This window comes from Dipodomys ordii, unplaced genomic scaffold, assembly GCF_000151885.1.
Source record: "Dipodomys ordii isolate 6190 unplaced genomic scaffold, Dord_2.0 Scaffold283, whole genome shotgun sequence".
NCBI classification, from domain to species: domain Eukaryota; kingdom Metazoa; phylum Chordata; class Mammalia; order Rodentia; family Heteromyidae; genus Dipodomys; species Dipodomys ordii.
Window position 1 is genome coordinate 299,966 of NW_012267499.1, and position 23,171 is coordinate 323,136.

The 23,171-nt window shown below is 38.5% G+C and overlaps 1 protein-coding gene across 2 annotated transcripts in view; it reads left to right on the plus strand.

The window, feature by feature from the left end:
- Positions 1-5,304: 5,304 nt before the first annotated feature.
- Positions 5,305-23,171, plus strand: part of Twsg1 (twisted gastrulation BMP signaling modulator 1) — a 54,406-nt gene continuing 36,539 nt past the window's right edge. The window contains exons 1-2 of one of the 2 annotated variants that reach the window (XM_013036399.1): positions 5,305-5,323; positions 7,253-7,411. In XM_013036399.1, the coding sequence (XP_012891853.1) occupies positions 7,292-7,411 (120 nt within the window). In that variant the 5' untranslated portion in view covers positions 5,305-5,323; positions 7,253-7,291. The other variant, XM_013036398.1, reaches the window with a different exon arrangement.

Genomic DNA, 23,171 nt, shown 5'->3' on the forward strand with positions numbered 1-23,171 from the left:
TAGAAAAAAACTATCAAAGGAAAAGCAAGCAAGCAGGGATCTGGCCATCTAACTGTTGAGTCTTAAAAACACTTTTCACCCTTTTCCATGGTACCTCAGAGCTGAAACATCTGCCAAGATTCTGCTACTAGTAACCTCTATAAAGTGACACCGAGTTTGTCAGGAAAACTTAAAAGTCTTCTTATTGTTAATTCATAATCAAGTAGTTAAGGGCTCTTGATGTTAGATTTTCTCTGAAGCTCTGAAATGCTAGGAAAAACTGGGAATGGTTTATATGCCTGAAAAGGTTTTAAACTTTGAAAGAAAAATAAAAGGTTAGTTTAATCAATGATTCTTTTTTAAACTACTCAGATATCATGAACAAGATGCTAAATTGTACCTAAGGGTTTGTATTTCTTTAAATCTTGTTCCAAATCATATCTGTTTAATAAGTAACTAGTTGATATTTGTGCATGTTATTTAATAAAGAGTTATATTTTTATAGAAAAAAATAAGAGTGAAATGTGTGCTAAATGTTTTTTACTTCATGTTCCACTCCAGTATAATTACATCAAACACCAATATTTACTTAGGCTATGCTGTCAAGATGTCAAAAATATTTGTCACCAACATTTGGTGAAGAAGGGTGAAAATGACTGAAGTATTTTATATATTTGTATGGAAAAATACAATGGAATTTGTTGAAATTATCTTAAGGGAGGGAGAGGATGAGGAAGAGTAGTAGAAGTGAATTCAATCAGGAAATACCACAATGAAACCTCCTATACAACTAATATATGCTATAAAATGTTTTTATAAATAGGAGGGATACCTATTCTCTTGAGAGAGTCAGAGTGGGGGGCAATGACCTAGCTGGGTTCTGGTATGCTTTAATCCTAGGTACTCAGTAACATGAGATTAGAGGATTATATTTCAAAGCCAGCCCAAGCAGAAAAGTCCTCAAGACTCCATCTCCAATTAACTAGCAAAATACCAGACTGAAGGTATGACTCGCATATAAAGAGTGCCAATGTGAGCAAGCAAACCAAATGAGCATGTAAAGCCCTGGGTTCAATCATAGTACTAGCATACACACCAAAAAAGACACGAGCTTTACATAGAAAACCCTAAGAAACTAATGAAACTAACACCAAAAGCAACAAAACTAGGTTTTTTCAGTCACAGGGTACAATATATCAATATACAAAAAGCTATTTTTTTTCTATTGATAGAAACACAGTAGACTTTTATATTTAAAGTTGAAACTAATCAATTTTTTGAGTATAGCTCATCAGTAGAGCACTTACAGATGGAAGGCTCTGAATTTAATCCCCAATGCTGCAAAAGGGAGAAAAAAAATTAATATCACATTTCTCCAAGTTTTCTGTACAATTCCAGTTAATATGGTTTTCTATTCAAAATTGCAGTCAATATCCCAGCAAGTATTTTCATTTATTTTTTCATACATAGCCACATGTGATAGACTTTCTATCACTGCTACAAAATTAAAAAGGAAAAGATAGGTTTTGGCTCACGGTTACAGATATTTCAGTCCATTTTTTTTCAGGCTGTGCAAGACAGAAGAGTATGGCAGAGGAAACTTCACCTTAGCATGGACTAAAAGGACTAAAAGAAGCCAGGGCCTTGATGTACCCTTCAAAGACATGCTCCCAATGCTTACTTCCTTAAACCAGGAAATAAATCATTGAGGAGAAACACCATTTTCTACAGTTCCACCACCTAATTATAATCATCACATTTTGAAGCCATTGATGAAAACATTGACAAGGCTAGAGACCTCATGATCTAATTGTCTCTGGAAATATTCTCACAGACACACAAAATGCTTACTAATCTCCCAGGAGTTTCTCAGTCCAAGCTTAAAGGTTAACCAAAGTCTAAAGAAATTTAACCAAGATTAAGAGAAATTTCTCTGAAACATCACTATTAGGAAAAGCAATCCTTCTAATTTGTTTTTATGCAAATACTGTATATGTAAATACAAAATGTTATGTTTTCTATCTTCGTAAAAATATGTAAGTATATGAGTTTCTTTTAAGTCACAGGAATAAAGTAGGAATATACACAAAACTCTTACTAGAAATACTTTCTAGGAGATGAAATGGAAAAAGGCTTTCATCATCAAGTTCTATAAACTGGATTTTCCCAAAATTTGCATATATTACTTTTTTTTTTTTTTTTTTGGTTTGTGGGTCTGGGTGCTGTCCCTCAGCTCTTCAGCTCAAGGTTAGCGCTCTACCACTTGAGCTACAGTGCCACTTCCAATTTTCTGGTGATTAATTGGAGATAAGAGTCTTATAGAGTTTCCTGCCCAGGGTGGCTTTGAACCATGATTCTCAGATCTCAGCTTCCTGAGTAGCTAGGATTACAGGTGAGAACCACTGGTGTCCAGCCATATATTACTTCTGTAGTCAGGAATTTGGGAGAAAACTAAAGTGAAAATAAAAAGTACTAAGTTAATAAGTTTGTACCTCTTTGGTAGGCCTACTATAATCATCTGTATGTAAATATTGGATTTTGTGAAGAATCAGAGGCTTCCTAGGCATATATAAATATGCCAATAGCCTTTGATAACTTCTCTGAAAGAATAGGTGAGACCTTCATTCCCAAGAGCTGGCTAGCAATCTTGCAACTTATAGGCCCTTGAGCCTCACTCTTACCTGACAAGTTAAATAAATGAAGCTCATTACAGAGGGCATTTAAAGGAGTTTTAATATTTGAAACCAAGCAAGCCAAAAATAGTCTCGAAACTATGTTTCTTGTTTAAATTGCCACACTCTCATTGGATTTATGAACTCAAAATTATTATTTTAATATTAAAATATCATTTGCCTTTTTCACTTTTATCCTCTAACAAGTATATACTAAAGTGTTTGGAGGGCTACATAATATATAATAACTGTTTTAATGCAGAAGCAGATATAAAAATAGTAACAAAAATCATCCTGTGCTTTTCAAATATATTAGTTTTCTGCACTAGTGTACTAATAAATAGGTTTATTATTTTTAATATTATATTATTAATATTAATAATAAAAATAATAAAAATATTAATATTATTTAATATTATTAATATTATTTTAATTTGTTTTAATTTCAAAAGGTTTTAAAAGACGTACACATAACCACTTAGGGCTTCTCCACAATTTTCAAGAGTGTGTTTGAAGATCTCTGTTTCCCAATTTGATTTGTTAGTTTGTTGATACTGAGAACTGAGCTCAAGGCCTCCCAATTAGCTAGACATTCTACCACTTGAACTATATCTTCTGTCATTTCTTGTGCTGGTTATTTTCAAGGTGGGGGTCTCACTTAGTGCCAAGTCATATTGGACTTTAGTCCTATTTGTGCTTTCTGGTGTCAGTTCCTGGATGACAGGTAAGTACCACTGCACCCAGCCATTATGCTTCCCCACTAGACAACGTAACAGGTGCCCAGCTTTTGGCTAAGATTAGAATCTAGCAAACTCTTTTTTTGGGCCAGGTGTCCTGGAACCATGACCCTTGCCTCCAAAGTCTAGAATTACTGGCTACTTACTGGCTAATACCGGTTTTTGAATGGCTCATTAGCCACTAATGGCTAATGAGTCATTAGCCTGGAGTAATGCAAAGAATAAGATCCCTAAGTTTGTGCACAAATTTAGTTATTTTCCAAGGATTACTTTCAGGGATGATTTTACAAATCCTTATGTACTTATTGTACAAAAATGAAAGAACATCAATGATCTCATCTATCCTTTAGTTAATCAGCTGTTTCAATTCAATTTTCATTCAATAAATCCAGAGAAAGTAAAACGTATTTAAGACTTCCTACCCAGAATGTTTGACTGTAGGTCATTGTTTGCTGGGAGAAAGGGCTTTGAAAAGAAAGAGCGCTGTGGATCTTCTAGTCCTATGTCTAGTCTTATGGGCTCCAACTTAATCACACTGGCACCTTGTTTAAAATGCAGATCCTTAGGCTAGTGGTAATGGTGGCCAGGTCCTGTAATCCCAGCTATTTGAGATACGGACCCCTAAGCAAAAACTTGAGACCCTATCTGAAAAATAACCAGGCCTGAAGCAACAGACTCTACAGGTGTAGCTTAAGTGGTAAACTGCCTGCTTGCCTAGCAGCATGAGGCCTGAGTTCAAACCTCGGTAGTATAGCCACCACAAAAATGAAGAAAGAAGAAAAATAAAAAGAGAAAATGAGAAAGAGGAATGGAAGAGAAAAAAATGCTAAATTGTTGTAATGAGACTTAATTCGCTAAAATAAAAGGGGAGCCAGGCACCAATGGCTCACACCTCTCATCCTACCTACTCAGGAGGCTGAGATCTGAGGCTTGAAGCCAGCCTAGGCAGGTAAGTCCATGAGACTCAACTTCAGTTGAACACCAAAACGCCAGGAGACGTATGCCTCAAGCGGTAGAGCACTACCTTGAGCAAAAAAGCTGAGGAACAGCACCCAGCACTGGCCCAAAAGGGAGGAAGGTGGGAGAGAAAACGAGTGCCAAATGAACTGCATTCAGGCCGCCCCATCCTGGTTTCGGGGTCAGGCCCTTTCCAAGTCATACAGACCTTCTGCACCAAGATCCAAGTACCTCTCCTCCATTTCTCCTGCCATTTCTAAAGAGCTCACCGGAATTTAATGAGGAAAATCTGGAAAGTTCTTGTCGTGGAGATCCTGCGGGCCCAAGAAACATTCATTAATCCTGCCTCTGATCTCTGACAGCCTTTGATGCAGTGTCAAGGACTTGACTCTCCAAAGGCCTCAGCCTGGCAACTGACCCCATGAGTAGGCCCCAAACAACTCCCTCTTGCTGGGGGCTGGAGGCTCACACCTGTCAGCTACTCGGTGAGGCTGAAATCTGAGGATTGTGGTTGAAAGCCAGCCCCACCAAAAAAGTCTGTGAGACTCTCATATCCAATTAAGCACCAAGAGTAAAAGCTGAGGGACAACACCAGACCCTGAATTGAAGCTGCAGGACCAGCATACACACAAAAATCCAAACTCCCTAGAAGGGTTACTATATTAAAGTAGGAGACATTTTAGTGATCTTGTCAGCCTCAACATTGAACAGAGGGGACTCAGGTAGCTGAGCTAGGGACCAAGAAATGCAGACTGGGAAGAAGGCGGGGAAGATTATGCAGGAAAAAAACTGCATACGGCCCAGTGAGTCACAGAAGAGTCCAGGTGGAACCGCGTGGGGCCGTGGCCAGCCCAGCCCCACCGAGAGCGGTTGTGGGCGGTGCTCTGACTGAAAGCGGGGCCAAGCTGCGAGGAGATTGCAGCGTCCCCTGGCGGAAGCAGAGGGGATCCGAATCCGGGCAGGGAGGCGGGAGGAGAGGTGAGGCACGAGCGGGAGCAGCCCCCGGGCGGGCGGGCCTGTCTCTTCTTGGTGCCTGAGTCTCGCGGGTGCTGCGCCCAGGGCCTGGCGGAGGTGCGGCCTGACTCGCTTGCACTGCCGCTGCGGCGAGCCCCAGGTTCGCCCGACCACCTGGGGACTGGGAGCCTCACGGTGCAGCGGCCACGGTGAGCGGAACGGGCCCGTGTGGGGCGGTGGCCTCCACGGCCAGGGAGGGTCGGAGCGTCCCCCGCGCTCGGGCCTCTGAGACAGAGGCTGTAGTGGGCCCTCCGGGGTCGCCAGAAGCCTGGGCCCGAGTTCGCAGAGGACGAAGCGGGGACGGCGCCGCCCTGCGGTACGGCCTCAACTGGCCTCCTAACGCGGCCCGTAGTGTCCGCTGCTGCAGACTGGCGAAGGCCCAGGCTCTGACGGCCGAGACAAAGGGGCTGTGTCTGCTAACTCTGCCTGCGCCCCGCTCTGGGACCCCAGGTCGCCAGCTTGAGAGGGGGGAAAGGGTGTTGACACTCGCTGCGTTCTTTCCTCTGCTGTGAAGAAAGCCCTTTAAGTAACTGTTCCTGCCTTTACTTGCAGTGTGGTTACTTGATTTTTTTTCTTCCCAGGAAGTTTGAAAGTAAGACGAATATGTTAAACACTAAAAAAGACAACGTGATGGGGGTGGGGCCCCCAATTTCAGGGCTTGGAGTAAAACTATTTCTGGACAAATCTGTTTTCAAATGCCTATTTTGGTCTCCACAAATATTTCCTGGTTGCCTTCAAAACCATCCTTGGTATGTGAGGTTAAATGAATGAGAAAATGGGGTTGCCAACCGTCTTTCGGGAATGTTTTGTGTGTTTTAAAATTGAGTCATATCCCAAACAGCCCTTTATTCTAGTCATATTATATACTCTTCCCTTGATTATACTTCGGAATACTTAAAACTATAATCATCAGGGCATGACCCCTCGACATCAGTATTCATTTTAATAGGTTAAATTTTCAGAATATATTTTAACCCCAAGAAGTTATATGCTTTTTTTCAAGGTTTAATCATCATGTTGGCTTGTTTAACTCTTCTCCGAATTTGTACTGCTTTTTCTTTTCTTTTTTTGCAGTAGTGTGGCTTGAACTCTGGGCCTGGGCACTGTTCCTTCAGCTCAAGGCCAGTGCTCTACCACTTTGAGCCACAGCACCACTTTGAGCTACAGCACCACTTCTGGTTTTCTGGTGGTTAATTGGAGTTAAGAGTCTCACAAGGACTTTCCTGCCCGGGATGGCTTTGAACCTCGACCCTCCATCTCAGCCCCCTGAGTAGTTGGGATTGCAGTCGTTAGTCACTTCTTTTAAATCATTAAAACCTTTAGTTTTTTGTTTTTTGGGGTTTTTTTGGGGGGGGGGATCTTCCTTTTCCCTTTATTTGTTCAACTATTTAAGAAGTTAAGGAGTCTACTTCTTTCTTTAAACAGCCTGTTAAAACAAAAGTTAAAACAAAATGAGATAGCCATGAGAAGTAATTTCCCTATACAAATTTGTTTTGGTTCTAAGATTTTATAGATTGGGTCTGGGTTGCATTTCAGGGTTCAGTCTCCAGCATCTCTCTCTCACACACACACACCACAAGAATTTAAAATATTAAATCTTTTAAAATAATACAATATTAATAGTTTTATATTGCTCAAAGCTGCATACTAGACCTAAAATTAAAGTTGTATAGTAGTGGTACTAAAGTTGAATAGAGTGGTATATGTTCACTCTTTTTACAGTCCCCTCTTCTGGTAGGATCAGTAATCAAGATCTTTGAACGTATCCATCAGGTAACTTAATATTTGAATGTTTTAATCTTTCATTTAGAATAATATGTAAATTATTTTGTATTAATTTTACCCTACCACTTTCCTTCAAATAAAAGTGTCTTTTTTTATTTGTTTGTTTAGATTCCTGGAGGGAGATACAGTCAGCCTCTTTGAAGAATCATGAAGTCATACTATGTTGTGCTTCCTCTAGCCTTCCTGACATTCCTGCTGTGGCTCCCTGTGTCACTGAGCTGTAACAAAGCCCTCTGTGCTAGTGATGTGAGCAAATGTCTCATTCAGGTAGGAGTAAGAAAACTTTTACTAATACTAAAACATTGTAGAGAAGATATTAGTGTAGAGATACAGAAAACAAATGTGTAAAAATATAGAATAAAGTCCAATGCGTGGTGAAATCTGGTTTTTTTACCCCTGTAGTTCTCTTGCATTTAAGTAAAGTTAGATTCAAGAAATTATTAAAGGAAACAAAAGAGGAGGCAACAATGTTTGATAAGAAGTTTACTCATCTTGCCCATGTAACTGTAACCCCTCTATACGGTATTTTCACAATTAAAAAAAAGAAATTATTTCATTACTGAGCATAGTGTCCTGCTTTAGCACTATGCTATTATAAGGTAATGTTCATACTTTTCCAATCATTGAAGCAGGCCTATTGACAGCTACCACTCTTATTTTTCTGGAGGGATAACAGGATAATTTAGCTAAATTTATCTTGCTAGTGAGTAGCTGTAGAATTTGTTCTGTATTTGACTCCAAAGATTTTTCTAATAAATATGTTTATTATTGCTCTTCATAAAGTTATAACTAATGGTAAATGATATTTACATATATATGAGATATTTTAGGGATGGAGTCCAAGTCTAAGTGGAATAATTGTTTATGTTGTACATTGTGCCTGAGGGTGATTTTTTTTTTTTTTTGGTCAGTTGTGGGGCTTGAACTCTGGGCCTGGGCGTTGTCCCTCTGCTCTTCAGCTGAAGGCTAATACTCTACCACTTGAGCCACAGCCCCACTTCCAGTTTTCTGGTGGTTTTATTGGAGATAAGAGTCTCACCGACTTTCCTGCCCAAGATGGCTTTGAACCACGATCTTCAGGTTTCAGCCTCCTGAGTTGCTAGGATTACAGGTGTAAGCCACCAGCGCCTAGCTCTGAGGATGATTTTATACAGTATTTTTACTACACCTGCATTTTGGTTGCAACTCATTGTATGAAGTCAAATATGGAATTTTCCTTGTTATGTCAGGATTCAAAAAGTTTTGGATTTTTGAGCATTTCACATTGAATTTCACATTTTCATTTTAGAGAGGTTGAACCTATATTATCATTGTGTATAAAGTATGAGTCAGCTTACTGACTGCAATCCTCACTTGAAAGTAATTATATGCATTTGCTAAAGTTTTAATTATTTTTATAGAACAAAGACATTTTGTGTATTTCTAGCATTTTTGGTTCTAATTAATAATTGAAATCCTGGGACTGAACATGGTGATACATAGTTATAATTCCAGCTACTTGAAGTAGAGGCAGAAAGATTGCCATTAAAGGTCAGGCCAAGCAAAAGTTAACAAGACTCTATCTCAAAAACAAGCCAGTATAGTCCTACACGTCTATAATCCAGCTAGGGAGGCAGAGAGAAAACTACTATTTAAGGTTGGCCCTCACACACACAAAAAAAGTGAGAGACTCTTCTGAAAACAATAACAGACTCCTTTAGTTCAGTCCCTAGGGATGCCACAGCAAGTAAATAAATCAATTAAAATTCTAATTGCTTTGGGCACTGGTAGCTAAGATCTCAGGACCTTGGTTCAAAGCCAAGCCCAGGTAGGAAAGTCTGTGAGACTCTTATCTCCAGTTAACCACCAGAGAATTGCAAGTGGAGCTGTGGCTCAAAGAGATAGAGTGTTAGCCTTGGGTAAAAGATCTTAGGAACAGCACCCAGGCCCTGAGTTCAAGCACCCAGGCCCCGAGTTCAAGCCCCATGACTGACCCCCCCCCAAAAAAAATCTAGTTTCTCCCATTTCATCCTCACATAACCTTTATTTATTGTATTTCAAAATATCTAGAGAAAATTGTTGGTTGGTTTTTAATTTTTGTCTACAGATAATGAACTGCCTTTTAGCAATTGGAATAATTGCCAATACATGGCTGCCTTTATTTCATCTATAGGCTAATAGACCATCCAGCTCTGTTTTAACTCCAGGGAAATCCTTGACTCTATTGTATTCATTAGTCTAATATTTTTCTCTAATAAATAAGAATTCTTTAACACATAACTATTAGACCAATATTGTAATCTTTTTAGTTTAGAAGTAATTATTCAGTCATCTCATTCTACACATGGAAATTTTAATAGCATGTCTACTGAGGCTTATGCAGGCTTCAGCATATATTGTCATGAAATCCAGTCTTATGCTGGGGTTTCATGGGAACTCTGCTACTTCCCAGTTCAGTGTTGCTTGTTGTTCAGTGTCGCTTCATTATTCGTCACGAAACGTAAAATGCATTCATCACAGTGGCTCACACCTGTAATCCTGGCTATTTGCAAGTGAGAGATTGGGAAACCTTAGTTATATGGAAGGCAGAGATTGGGAAATGTATGATTTAAGATCAGCTAGCAAAAAGTTCATGACAGCCCTTGTCTCAACTGGTTCTTATGGTATATACCTGTCATCCCAGCTACATGGAATATAAACAGGAAGACTGCAGATATAAACTAAGATATAAACATGATCTCCTATTTAAAAACTAAAAAGCAAAAGGTCTTGAGGCATGGCTCAAGTGGAAGAATACCTGCATACTAAGCTCCAGGCCCTGAGTTTGAAACCCCATTAGCACCAATAAATAAGTAAGTAAATATAAAGTCTTAGCAAGATGCTGAGTGGAAAACAAGGAATTATGATTCCAGGGATTCCAAGACCCCTTCTCAACTAAAGGCTGAACTTGATAGCACGTACTTGTTACCTTAACTGTGAACAGGAAGCCTAAAATAGGTAGATCACAGCCAAGGCATGTGCCTCATCAGGGAACAATACCATATCTCAAAAATAAGCAACACTGTAAGAACTTCCTGCCTAGGAAGCACAAGATCTTAAACTCAAACCCCAGTACTACCAAGAAAGAAAAAACAATCTCAACCAGCCTCCAGTGGTGCACATCTATAATCCTAGCTACTTAAGAGGCTGAGATCTGAGAACCATGGTTCAATGCCAGCCCAGGCAGAAAAGTCCTCATGAGACTCTTATCTCTAATAAACTACTCAAAAGAGCCAGAAGTGGTACTGTTGCTCAAGTGGTAGAGCAGGGACAGTGCTCAGGTCCTGAGTTCAAGCCTGAGGACCAGCAAAAAAGACAGAAAAGAAAGAGAGGAAGGGAAGGAAGGAAAGAAAGAAAGAAGAAGGAAGGAAGGAGGGGAGGAAGGAAGGAAGGAAGGAAGGTATTTATGTTTAGGTGGAAATTCAATTAAGCCTGAAGCCATTTTCTTGACTCAAGTTCTTCCATTATTTCCAATCATTAAAAATGGTACTTCATTTAAAATTCTTTATAAGGAAGATTTCAGAGAAGCCTTTAAGGTTAATAGTAACTTCTGTCCAATTTTTTTTGGTAGAGAGAAAAAAAGAAGAGGAAAGAGTAAAAGAAAAAAAACCTTTGTAGTTTGAAAATATTTAAGACTCACAAAATATGTAAAGAATTTTCAGTGTAAAAACTGGATGGAAGCCATATGAAATTTTACCTAATGTAAAAATCTAGAAATTTTTTGTCACTGATTCATGGAGGTTGACACTTTGAGTTCCCATTGGTGCTTCATACTAGGGCCAGAAAGTATCAAACTCTTTCGATTTTATTAAGAGCTTGAATTTTGAGGCTTTTCTTGTTCATTTATTCACAAAAACTATTAGATGTTGAAGTGAAATGTGATGAGTTGCACTATTTAGCTGGTGTTGTGGACTCCAGAGCTCTAGCAAATTACTTTATATTCTCAACTTTAGTTTCCTTGTGCTCTTTTTACAACCTGCCATCCACCCCCACATCAGTGACTAAAAACATTTATTTTGCTCACAAATTTGCCATTTGAGCAGGCCTCAGTGGGATTGACCATGTATATACCATACAGAATTAGTTAGGGTGGGTTGGAGGCTAGGACTGGAGTTTTCTGAAGTAATACTCCGTTAAAACTTTCTGTGATGATGGAAAAGATCTTCATGCCCTGTCCAATTCAGTAGAAACTAGCTACAAGTTAGCACTGAGCACTTGAAATGTGACTGAAATATGAATTTTAAAATGTGTTCAATTTTACTTTTTTAAAATTTCAACAATTACACGTGACTAGTGGCTACTGTGCAAGACTTTGAAAATCTAAGGGCTCACTAGTGAATCTAATACCTGAGCTAAGAAGATTCGTGAGGCATACCTGTCCCTGCCACTCTTCTTTTCTCTCATTCTTATCTGTTCTTCTTTCTTACTCAGTGTATATGAATGGGAATTGACTCTGCTGGCTCCTTTCTTTCCTTTCTCTCTTTTCCTTCTCCCTTTTCCTCTCTTCCCTCTAACCCATCTGTATGATTTCTCCAATAAGGTAACTTCAGACAAGCCAGATTTCTTACATATTGGCTCTGAGTTCCTAAGGTTCCCACGTGACAGCTAGGAAATCTGTTTTTCCATGTTTGTGGTGGCGGTGTTTGTTTTTGGTAGTACTGGGGTTTGAACTCAGCCCTGCCCAAAACATTCTGCTACTTGAACCAGACTCCCAGCCCTTTTTGCTTTAGCTTGATTTTAGTCTCTTCCTTTTGCCTGGACTGGCCTGAGTTTATGGTCCTCCTACCTCTACCTCTTGAGTAGCTAGAGCTGTAGGTAAGCTGAATTACTTTTGACAGACTCACTTTAGAGTTCATGTCATTACTTCCAACTTAGGTTGTTCTATGTGTCATAGGACCACCTGGATACAGTTAGAGGGCACATGAACCCCACCTGTTATGGGGATGTGGCATTGTCTGCCACATCTTAACTGGCTATATAATGAGTCATATCAATTTCTTTATAGTTCTGTGCAGGTCTGAAGAACTTGAAAAAAAAGTAAGTTTATTAAAATGTGAAATTGTTGGAAAGATAACTAGCCTAGTTACATTGTGAAATGTTCACTGTTGAGTCCCTATGTGGATCCTTTCATTATTGTTCTATGTCTTTAGGGATGGGTCAATTTTGAGCCAGACTGACAAAAAGAATGTATGTGTATTCATAATATATGTATGTATACGTGTGAAAGTCTTTCTTACTAGAACTCTGACCATTAAAATCTAAGATATACCTTTTATTATAATTTTTATTATTTTCATTTTTTGTTCTTAATATATATATATTTATCCTAAAGATACTGTACAGAGGGGTTACAGTTACATGAGCAAGGTAATGAGTCCATTTCCTATCAAGCATTGTTACCCCCTCCTTTTTCTCCTACCATCCCTTTCCTCCCTACATCCCCAATTCCTCCCTCCCTTCCCACCCCCCCAAAGTTGTAAAGTTTATTTTCAGCAGTCTTGTACATTCATTGTTACAATCATTTTGTTATTTCCCTTCCCCTCCCCAAATTAGAAAAATGTATATACAAGATACAGGGCACTGGAATCAAATGCAGTGAAAACAGGGGTTGTACCATGGGTGAAGAACAAAGAAACAAAAAAAATCACATAGTACATTATAAGTACATTAAAAAGAATAGCAACAAAGATAAAACCTCTTTTGTCCCTATCTTGGTGTTTATTTAGCTTAACATCAGGTTATATGGTCATATGTACATAGCTTTTGACCTCTTCTGCTTGTCCTAGACTAATATACTAGTTATTGCAGATAAGGAAAACCAAGAGACCTATGTTTCTTTTTTCTTTTTCTTTTTTTTTTATTGTGAAAATACCATACAGAGGGGTTACAATTACATGGACAAGGTAATGAGTACATTTCTTATCAAGCATTGTTGCCTCCTCCTTTGTTTCCCCTTCCCATCCCTTCCCATCTACCCTTCTCTGCCCCCTGTACCACCTCCCCCCAAGAACTATGTTTCTTTGAGTCTGGCTTCCTTCACTTAATATAATTTTTTCCAAGTCTTTCCACTTCCTAACAAATGGGGCGGTGTCATTCCATTGTATATGTATACCACATTTTCTTGATCCATTCATCTATTGAGAGGCATCTGGGTTGGTTCCATATATTAGCTATGGTGAATAATGCTGCGATAAACATAGTTGTGCTGGTAGCTTTAGTATGTCCTTGTTTGTGATCGTTTGGATAAATGTCTAAAAGTGGGATTGCTTTGTTATAGGGGAGGTCTATGTGTAGTCTTTTGAGGAACCTCCATATTGCTTTCCAAAGTGGTTGAAAAAGTTTGCATTCAGTAGGGTTCCCTATTGGCCACATCCCCTCCAGCATCTGTTGGTATTAGATTTCTTGATTATAGCCATTCTAACTGGGGTGAGGTGGAATCTCAATGTAGTTTTGATTTGCATTTCTTTTATTGCTAGACAAGTTGAGCATTTCTTCATGTGTCTATTGGTCATACTTATTTCCTCTTCGGAGAAGTCTCTCTTTAAGTCTTTAGCCCACTTATTAATAATGGGGTGTTTGTTTCCTTGAGGATTTGTTTTTGAGGGATTTAATTTTTTGAGTTCTAAGTATATTTTAGCTATAAGACCCTTGTCTGTTGTATGGCTAGTGAAGATCTTCTCCCAATCCGTGGGCTTTCTATTGATCTATGTCCTTTGCCATGCAGAAGCTCTGCAGTTTCATGCAATCCCATTTGCCCAACCTTTCTTTGATTTGTTGTGTTTCTGGGTCTTTATTAAGAAAATTTTGGCCTGTGCCAAGGAGCTCTAGAGTTTTTCCTATCCACTCCTGTAGTGTTTTCAGGGTGTCTGCTTTGACTGCAAGGTCTTTGATCCATTTGGAGTTAATTCTGGTGCAGGGTGATATATGGGGATCTAGCTTTAGTTTTCTACAGGTGTTTAACCAGTTTGCCAGCACCATTTACTGAAGAGGCTGTCTTATTTTTTTTTTTTTTTTGCCAGTCCTAGAGTTTGAACTCTGGGCCTGGGTGCTGTCCCTGAGCCCCTTTTTTCTCAAGTCTAGCACTTTACCACTTGACCCACTCTACCACTTGTCACTTCCAGCTTTTTATGTGATTAACTGAAGATAAGAGTCTCATGGACTTGCCTTAGAGTAAATTAGACTTTGCCAGAAAACTACTGCGGACATTCAGGTACAAAAAACAAAGTAAAGATTTATTGCCAACAAGGGGACCAGCAAGACCCCTTCTCACAAGGGAGAAGTGCTGGCTATCTCACATGACCTTTTATAACCTTGGGGCTTGGAAGATCTTGCTGCCTTATATGGTTATAGCTGCCCCAAAGGAGTGCCCTCTCAAGATAAGGGGGCGGGTAGAAGCTAATTATTTACTACCTCTACTACTGTTGCCTAGGGAAAGAGCATGCCAAGCTATGAGAGAGGAGGCTATTGGGCTAAAAACTTTCCTGCTCAGAATCGTGATCCTCAGATCTCAGTCTCCTGAGTAGCTAGGATTACAGGCACGAACCACCAGTCCAGCAATATTAACTATGAATTTTGGCAAATGTATGTATCCACATTTGTACTAATGTCCAGAGGAGTTACATTTCCATGAAATTTTCCTGGACTCAACCTATTCATTCCTCCCTACCTCTCTCTAAACCCCTAGCAATCCCTAATAATTTTTGTTGTCTATAATTTCACCTTTTCAAAAATACCATAAAATTGGAATCATATAGATTATAGCCTTTTCAGATTGGTTTCTTTCAGCAATATTGATTTATTTTCTCTCTGTTTTTCATGACTTGGTCTTTCATCATTCATTAACACCATGAATGCCATAAATCGTTTATCTATTTAGATATCTTCAATATTTTTAAGATTTGATAGTTCTGAGTAAAACTAAAAATATGTATGCATGTGGGTGTTTTTTACTTCCTCTGGTAATACTACAGAGTATAGTTGCTATGGTACGACTATATTTGCTTTTGTAAGAAATTTCCAAACTGTCTTTCAAAGTGGCTGTTCCAGTTTTATGTTCTTACCAGCATTGATTCAGAGTTCTTATTACTCCACACACAGCATTAAAATACTGCTGAAGCCTTGCCTCCAGCTCCACCAGTATTACCTTTTTTTTTTTAGGCTTAAAAAGGTATTTTATTATTTTTTTAATTTGCAATTTCCTGAGCTAGGATATAGTTCAGTAATAAGAGCATTTACTTAGTATAAACCAAGGCCCTGGGTTCAGTTTCCTGCGGCGTGTGTGTGTGTGTGTGTGTGTGTGTGTGTGTGTGTGTGTGTAATTTGCTGTTCTCTAAATTGCATATGATATGGAACATCTTTTTGAATGTATGTTTTTAATTGTCAGTTGTAGGGCTTGAACTCAGTGCCTGGGCACTGTCCCTGAGCCTCTTTGTGCTCAAGGCTAGTACTCTATCACTTGAGCCACAGCGCCACTTCTGGTTTTTGAGTGATAATTGGAGATAAGAGTCTTACAGGAACTTTTCTGCTTGGGCAGGCTTTGAACCGCAATCCTCAGATCGCAGCCTCCTGAGTAGCTAGGGTTACAGGTGTGAGCCACAGGTGCCCGGCTTTTTTTTTTTTTTGTATATTTTAAGAAAAATTTTTATTGGCCGGGCACTGGTGGCTCACGCCTGTAATCCTAGCTACTCAGGAGGCTGAGATCTAAGGATCACGGTTCAAAGCCAGCCCTGGCAGGAGAGACCTTGAAACTCCTATCTCCAATAAACCACCAGAAAACGGGAAGTGGCGCTGTAGCTCAAGTGGTAGAGCGCTCACCTTGAGCTGAAGAGCTGAGGGACAGCGCCCAAGCCCAGAGTTCAAGCCCCACGACAGACAAAAAAAAAAATATTTTTATTATCTTTAAGAAGTTGCACATTCACAGAAACAGCTTATGAAAACACTGCATTTTGATCAGTGTCACCCCTTTCAACATTCTTATCCACCTCTCCAACCCACCCCTTCCTTTGCTTATCTTTATTTTTTTTATTGTGAAAATACTGTACAGAGGGGTTACAATTACATGGGCAAGATAGTGAGTACATTTCTTATCAAGCATTGTAGCCTCCTCTTTTGTTTACCCTTCCCATCCCTTCCCATCCTCCTCCCCCCCTTATCTTAACTTTAGATTATGTATTAAATTTTTTGGAATTTAACAAAGCAGTTTGTGTATATAATGCAACTTGATCTGTATCACCACTTCAACATCTCCCCTTTTTGACCCCCACTTTCCCTTATATTTCTCAATTCCATGGTAGGTACACTGAATTTGTATGTTGGTTTGTGTGTGTGTGTGTGTGTGTGTGTGTGTGTGTGTGTGTGTGTGCATGTTTTCAATATATGTGTCTTTTTTGGTGATGTGTCTTTTCTGCCCTTTGGCCTATTGTCTAATCAGAATGTTTATTATTATTGTTGATATTTGAGAGTTCTTATGTCTTGAGTAGCAATCTTTTGTCAGGCAAGTTTTTTACAAATATTTATCCTAGTTTATGGTTTATTGTCTTATTTTCCAGACATCATCTACAAAGTAAAAGTTTTCACTTTCAATGAAATACATTGGATGAATCCTTTTTTTCACAGGTTATGACTTAACTGCTCATGTTTTTATTTTTTTTTTATTTTTATTTTTTTCCGGTCGTGGGGCCTGAACTCTGAGCCTGGGCCCTGTCCCTCAGCTCTTCAGCTCAAGGCTAGTGCTCTACCACTTGAGCCACAGCGCCACTTCCAGCTTTTTTCTTTTTGTTTATGTGGTGCTGAGGAATCGAACCCAGGGCCTCATACATGCAAGGCAAGCGCTCTACCACTGAGCCACCTTCCCAGCCCCCTGCTCATGTTTTTATAGGGACTATGTTGAATCTGTAGATCAAGTTAGGGAGTATTGCTGTCTTAATATTAAGTCCTTTTCTTATTTTCTTCTTTCCAATATTGGTATTGAACTCAGGGCTTTGTGACTGCCAAGCAGGATGCTAGAGCCTTGACTCCAGCCTTATCAGTTTTTGTTGTTGTTTTTATTGTTGTTTTGTTGTTTTACTGATCCTGGGTCTTGAATGCTGGACCTAGACTTTGTCCTTGAGTATTTTTTAATGTTTTTTTTTTGTTGTTGTTGTTTTCCTCAAGGCTGAAGCTCTACCACCTGATCCATAGCTCTACTTCTGACTTTCTTGGTAGTTAATTGTAGATATGAACCTCACAGACTTTCTTACCTGGGCTGGGTTCAAATGCTGATCTTTAGATCTCACACTCCTGATTAGCTAGGATTTCAGCATAAGCCACCTAGCCTAATATTATCTTTTAATTTATGAACATGTATATCTTCCCCTTTTCTAAATGTGTTCATGTCTATTCTCAATGAGATTATTTTCTTTATTTCATTTTTAGATTGTTTCTCTTTTCTAAATAGTCATCTATTAGATCTTCTTTGATCCTGTTTCACTTTATTATTCTACAGTCTGGAAATATCCTTGTCTTTGTGTTTGAATTCTTTCTGTTGGATTTTAAAATTTTTGCAGTTTATTGCATGGAAATTTTTTATGACAGTACTAACACTGTGTACTTGCCTTGGCATATTTTCTTAACCATCTGTGTGCTCACTTTTTTTTAAATGAAGGGCCCATATGGAACTTGGGGCCTTGTACTTTCTACGTAGGAGATCTACCACTTGAACCATGTCTGAAGATCCTTACTGGAAGTTTTATTGGTGGTGGAACTATTTAGTGTCCTCTTGCCCACACTGGTTAACATCTCTTTGTTTTAAGATCTTTTCTTCTTTTAATTTTCTTTTTCTTGTTGCAGCTTTCTTCCAAAGTAAACTATTCTTTAATTGTCCTTTAGGAAAGAATGAGGCTAGAAACCTGGCTGAGGGATTTGCATGTTTGGATAGGGTTTTGTGTGAGTGAGGAATCCCTGAAGGAAACTTTTGGTTCATTACAAAAGTAAATGAAGGGGCTGGGAAGGTGGCTCAGTGGTAGAGCGCTTGCCGTGCATGCCTGAGGCCCTGGGTTGATTCCTCAGCACCACATAAGCAAAAAGAAAAAAGCCGGAAGTGGCACTGTGGCTCAAGTGGTAGAGCGCTAGCCTTGAGCTGAAGAGCTGAGGGACAGCACCCAGGCTCAGAGTTCAGGCCCCACAACCGGACCTAAAAAAAAAAAAAGGTGAATGAACCAACAGTTTCCTTGTGGGGGGTAGGGGGTAGTTACTCTGCTCTTGTTTATTTTTTTAGCCGGAGAGTATTCTAACTGATCTGATAAAAATTTAAACCTTAGTGCCCTCTTTTGAGCTATATTCTCTTCCATTGAAAATGTCACATTAATATTTCACATGTCAACCATTGTTAACTAAAATCCTTGGCCCACTTTATGGCTTCAGAAGATTCCCAGGATTATATTCAAAATTTTAAAATGTATAATTTTCCAAAGGAAGCTCGTAGCTTCCAAGAGATTCTCAAAGTAGTTGTTGGCCTGAAAAGGTTAAAAATAGCTTTAGCTTTGCTTTCGACTACAGCATACTGAGTTTTCATTAATGTTCAGCTTTCATATTCATGACAGCACTGACATTTTCTCTTTGTAGTTGCTAACAAATATGTATATGTTTGTTGTATAGTTATTTCTGTATAGAAATGACTACTGTAAGTTTGGGAATTAAGTACTATAAGACATTCAAAGATGCAAGACTAAGAAGATTAAAAGGAGATACTGTTTCTTTTTAGAGATTTTAGAGTTTCTTTTTTGTTTGGTTTAATCTCAGTATATATAGTTCTAAAATGATGTGCTGTGAAGATAAGATGGAATATTTATTTATATTGAGCCCTTTGCACTTGTGAAACAACCCAGTATGAAAAAAATTTCCCTGTAAGCTGATAGTTTAGTAAGTATTTTTTACTATCAAGGTTATAAGGCAGTGCAGTCATTCCTGCCACTCCTACAAATTGCTATGAGTAAGGGTGGTCCCTATATAAATATGTATTTTGTACTTCTAATGGAAAAAAATCTAACTTTAAACATTAAAAAAGTTAAAAAAAAAATGTGGTCTAGGGCTGGGAATGTAGTTTAGTGGTAAAGTGCATGCCTAGCATGCATGAAGCCCTGGGTTCGATTCCTCAGTACCACATAAACAGAAAAAGCCAGAAGTGGCTCTGTGGCTCAAGTGGTAGGTGTTAGCCTTGAGCAAAAGAAGCTCAGGGACAGCACCCAGGCCCTGAGTTCAAACCCTGGGACTGGCAAAAAAAAAAAAATGTGGTCTATGTTTCCTGGCTCATATACTAAGAGTGGTTTAGATTTCCTATTTCAGGGTAAAAAAAAAAAAAAGTAATATACAATGTTGCTTTTAACAATATCTTTACTATTTTTCTGCTTTTATAAAAAGAACTTTTTAAATTTGGGTTATTATTCTGTGTTCCCTGGGGCTTTCTGACACTGGGAAATAAAAATACCTAATATAATCAACTTGAGGAAAGATTATTTTGATTCATGATTCAGAGGTTAGTCCATCGTTGCTGAACTAAAACAGCTGGTACCCTGTTGATTTGGGAGTGCACAGTGGAAAGAAACCTGTTCACCTCATGGTAGCTAGGAAGCAAAGATAATCAGTCCCCAGTGACTACTTCCTGTGGTCTGGAGACCAACATAGGCCTTTAGAGATGGTTGTGATCAAACCTTAAGCATCCAGAAAATCTCAAGGCCCATTAAGAAAGTAAAAATAAGCTGGGTACCGATGGCTCATGCCTATATTCCTAGCTACTTATAAGGCTAAGATTTGAAGCTCACAGTTCAAGGCTAGGCCAGGCCAGAAAGCCTGTGAGAATTATCTCCAATAAACTACTCAGAAAAATCCAGAAGGGGCACTGTGGCTCAAGTGATAGAACTCTAGCCTGGAGCAAAAACAAGCTCAGGAACAGAGCCCAGGCCCAGAGTTCAAGACCCAGGACAGGCAAAAAAAAAAAAAAAGGAAAAGAAAAAAATAATGTAAAAGTAAGTGTGAATCTCATGTTTATTTGTTAATGTCTTTGGTTAATATTTATGGCCATTTATAGGATGATAAGTACATTCTATTTTATTAAAATTTTCAAACTTATGTTCTGAAATCATTGTTGCAGCATTTAAGTACTTCACTGCTTACCTGAAAATTCATTTAGCACTTTTATATACATTAACTTCCTCCTTTATTATAAAAATGCATTTAGTTATTATATAAATAATAATTTTTCAGACACAAGTTAGAATTTAAAAATACTTTTTTCTTTTGGTATTAGGGATTAAACCCAGAGCCTCCTACTGGCAAGTGTTCAGTCATTTGAATCATGCATGCCTCCAGCCTTTTTATGGTGCCCAACCTGGGGCTTGAATTTAATGCCTGGACACTGTCCTTGAGCTTTTATTCCCAAGGCTAGTGCTCTGCCATTTTGAGCCACAGCACCATTTCTGGCTTTAGAAATAAGAGTTTTATGGATTTTATGCCCAGGCTGGCTTTGAACTGCAGTCCTCAATAGTCCTAAGTAACTAGGATTATAGGTGCGAGCCACTGGCACTTCCAGCTTTTTAATAATTTTTGAGATACGGTCTCAGCCTGGGCTAGTCTCAAATTCATGATCCTTCTGTGTCCATTTCCTGAGTATCTGGGATTAAAAATATGTGCTATAACTCTAAGCTCAAAACACATTTTTTTACTTTAACATTTGTGTGTGTGTGTGTGTGTGTGTGTGTGTGTGTGTGTGTGTGTGTGTGTGTATGTATGCATGCATGCATGCTGAACCTGGGGCTTGAACTTGGGGCCTACACGTTGTCTCAGAGCTTTATTATTTTGCTCAAAACTAGTGCTCTACCACTTGAGACACAGCTCTACTTCTGGCTTTTTGGTGATTAATTGGAGGTAAGAGTCTTCAAACCATGATCCTCAAATGTTAGCCTCCTGAGTAGCTAGGATTATAGGTGTGAGCCACCAGCACTTAGCAACTTAAAAATTTTGTTAACATATGTGAGTTGTATAAAGGGATTCCATTGTGGCATTTCCATACATGTGTGTAAAGAACCCCATCAACTTCCACCCCTCTCATTTTCCTTATGACTCTCCCTTCTTAAAACAATTTCAACAAGTTTCATTGATATATATATATACATATATATGTATATACATATACACACACATATGTATGTGTGTGTGTATATGTACACAGGAAGGTACTTGGGTTATATTCATCCTCAGTCACCCTTTCTGTTGGCCTTTCTTACTCCTACTGATACCACCAGTCTATGATTCAACAGTTTTCAGTGAGTTTCTTTATGCCATATTCATCCATAGATGCTCTGTATTTTGGTATTATTTATCCTCCATCATTTTCTTTTGTTTTCTACTATTCATCTCCCCAAACAATCCCAGTTAGTCATGTTTATATTTTGCATACATGTATATGTATCTTTCAGGTCTAGATTCTACAAAATATATGAATTTGGCTGTTTTTCTTGGCTGGGTTTATCTCACTCTCCAGTTACATACATTTACATATATTTCTTTCAAATGACAATTTTTTATGACAATATTCAACTTTTTTCTGTTAAAATTCTAGTTTTTCAAAGTTTAGTTTCTCTTACATTAAAAACTACAATTGCACCACGTGAAGACACAATAATCAACAAGCTGTCTGCAAACCAAGGAGAAGGTTCTGCCAAGAAGCCGACATATGACACCTTCATCTGGGATTTCCAGACCCCAGAATTGAGATAAGTTACTTCTGATTAAGCCACCCAGACTGGCTTGTTAAGGCAGCCCTAACTAAACCAATTACAGTAAACTAAAAAATTAATTTTCTCTTCCTTTTTTTTCCCTAATGAAAACTAGATTCCACATTCATCTCTTGTCAAATTTATCTCGATTATATACATGGAAAGGGATTTTCTCAGCAAAACAATATGCCCATCTGAAATACCATAGTGAAACTACATGGTGCAATTAACGCACACACTAAAACAAACAAAAAAGAATGATACGGAAGAAAAATACTGGGATGTGGGCACAGGTGGGCGAGGGGAGTGCTAGTAGTTTATTTGCATGTATAAAAATACAACAGTGAAATCTGTTGAAATTGTTTTAAGAAGGAGGGACTAGGAATGGAGAAAGTGAGAAGGCTGAGGTTGACTGGGATATATTGTATACATGTACAGAAATGGTGAAAACGCTCTCTTACAACTCATGTGTTCTCATTTTTAAAATGTTTCACCTCACCAATTTTTGCCTTGTTTGCTTTAGTTTGCTTCAGATAAAAATGACCCCATGAAAATCTTATATTTTCAAAGGTAATAAAGGGAAAATAAGTCATTGTTTCCTTCCAAATGATTGATACAGTTACTGTACTTGTAAAAATGTGTAAGTGGAGCTTAAAATGTGTTTTTACTATTTCACTTCAAAGATAAGGACTTTACTGGACCACTTGAAAATGTTCAAATTACTAACAGAGAAAATAGTTTACTATCTCTGGCTACCTCTAACACTGTTCATTTACAAATCATTCAGCCTCAATAGTAATCATCATATGGACAAGTTTCTTTTCTTTTTAAAAAATTTTTATTGTAAAGGTGATACACAGAGGGATTACAGTTACTTACGTCCTGTTTTGAGTACATTTCTTTTTTTATTGTAGAGATACCATACAAAGAGGTTACAGGTACATGACTAATATAATGGGTACATTTCTTGTCAAACATTGTTAGCCCTTTGCTTTTCTTCCACTATCCCTTTCCTCCCCAACTACCCCCCGCCCAAAGTTGAAAAGTTCATTTTGGACATAGTAGTCTTGTGTCATTTTTGCAGTGGGTCATCCATTGTCCTTGTTTCAGCATTTTGTTATTCCCCTTCACTTCCCCAAATCAGATAAATGTATATACAAGATGCAGGGTACTAGACTCAAAGACAGTGATTGCCAAGGATAGACCAATGGAAAAAGAAAAATGAAATAAAATAAGAAGAAAGAACTAGATATAGTTAT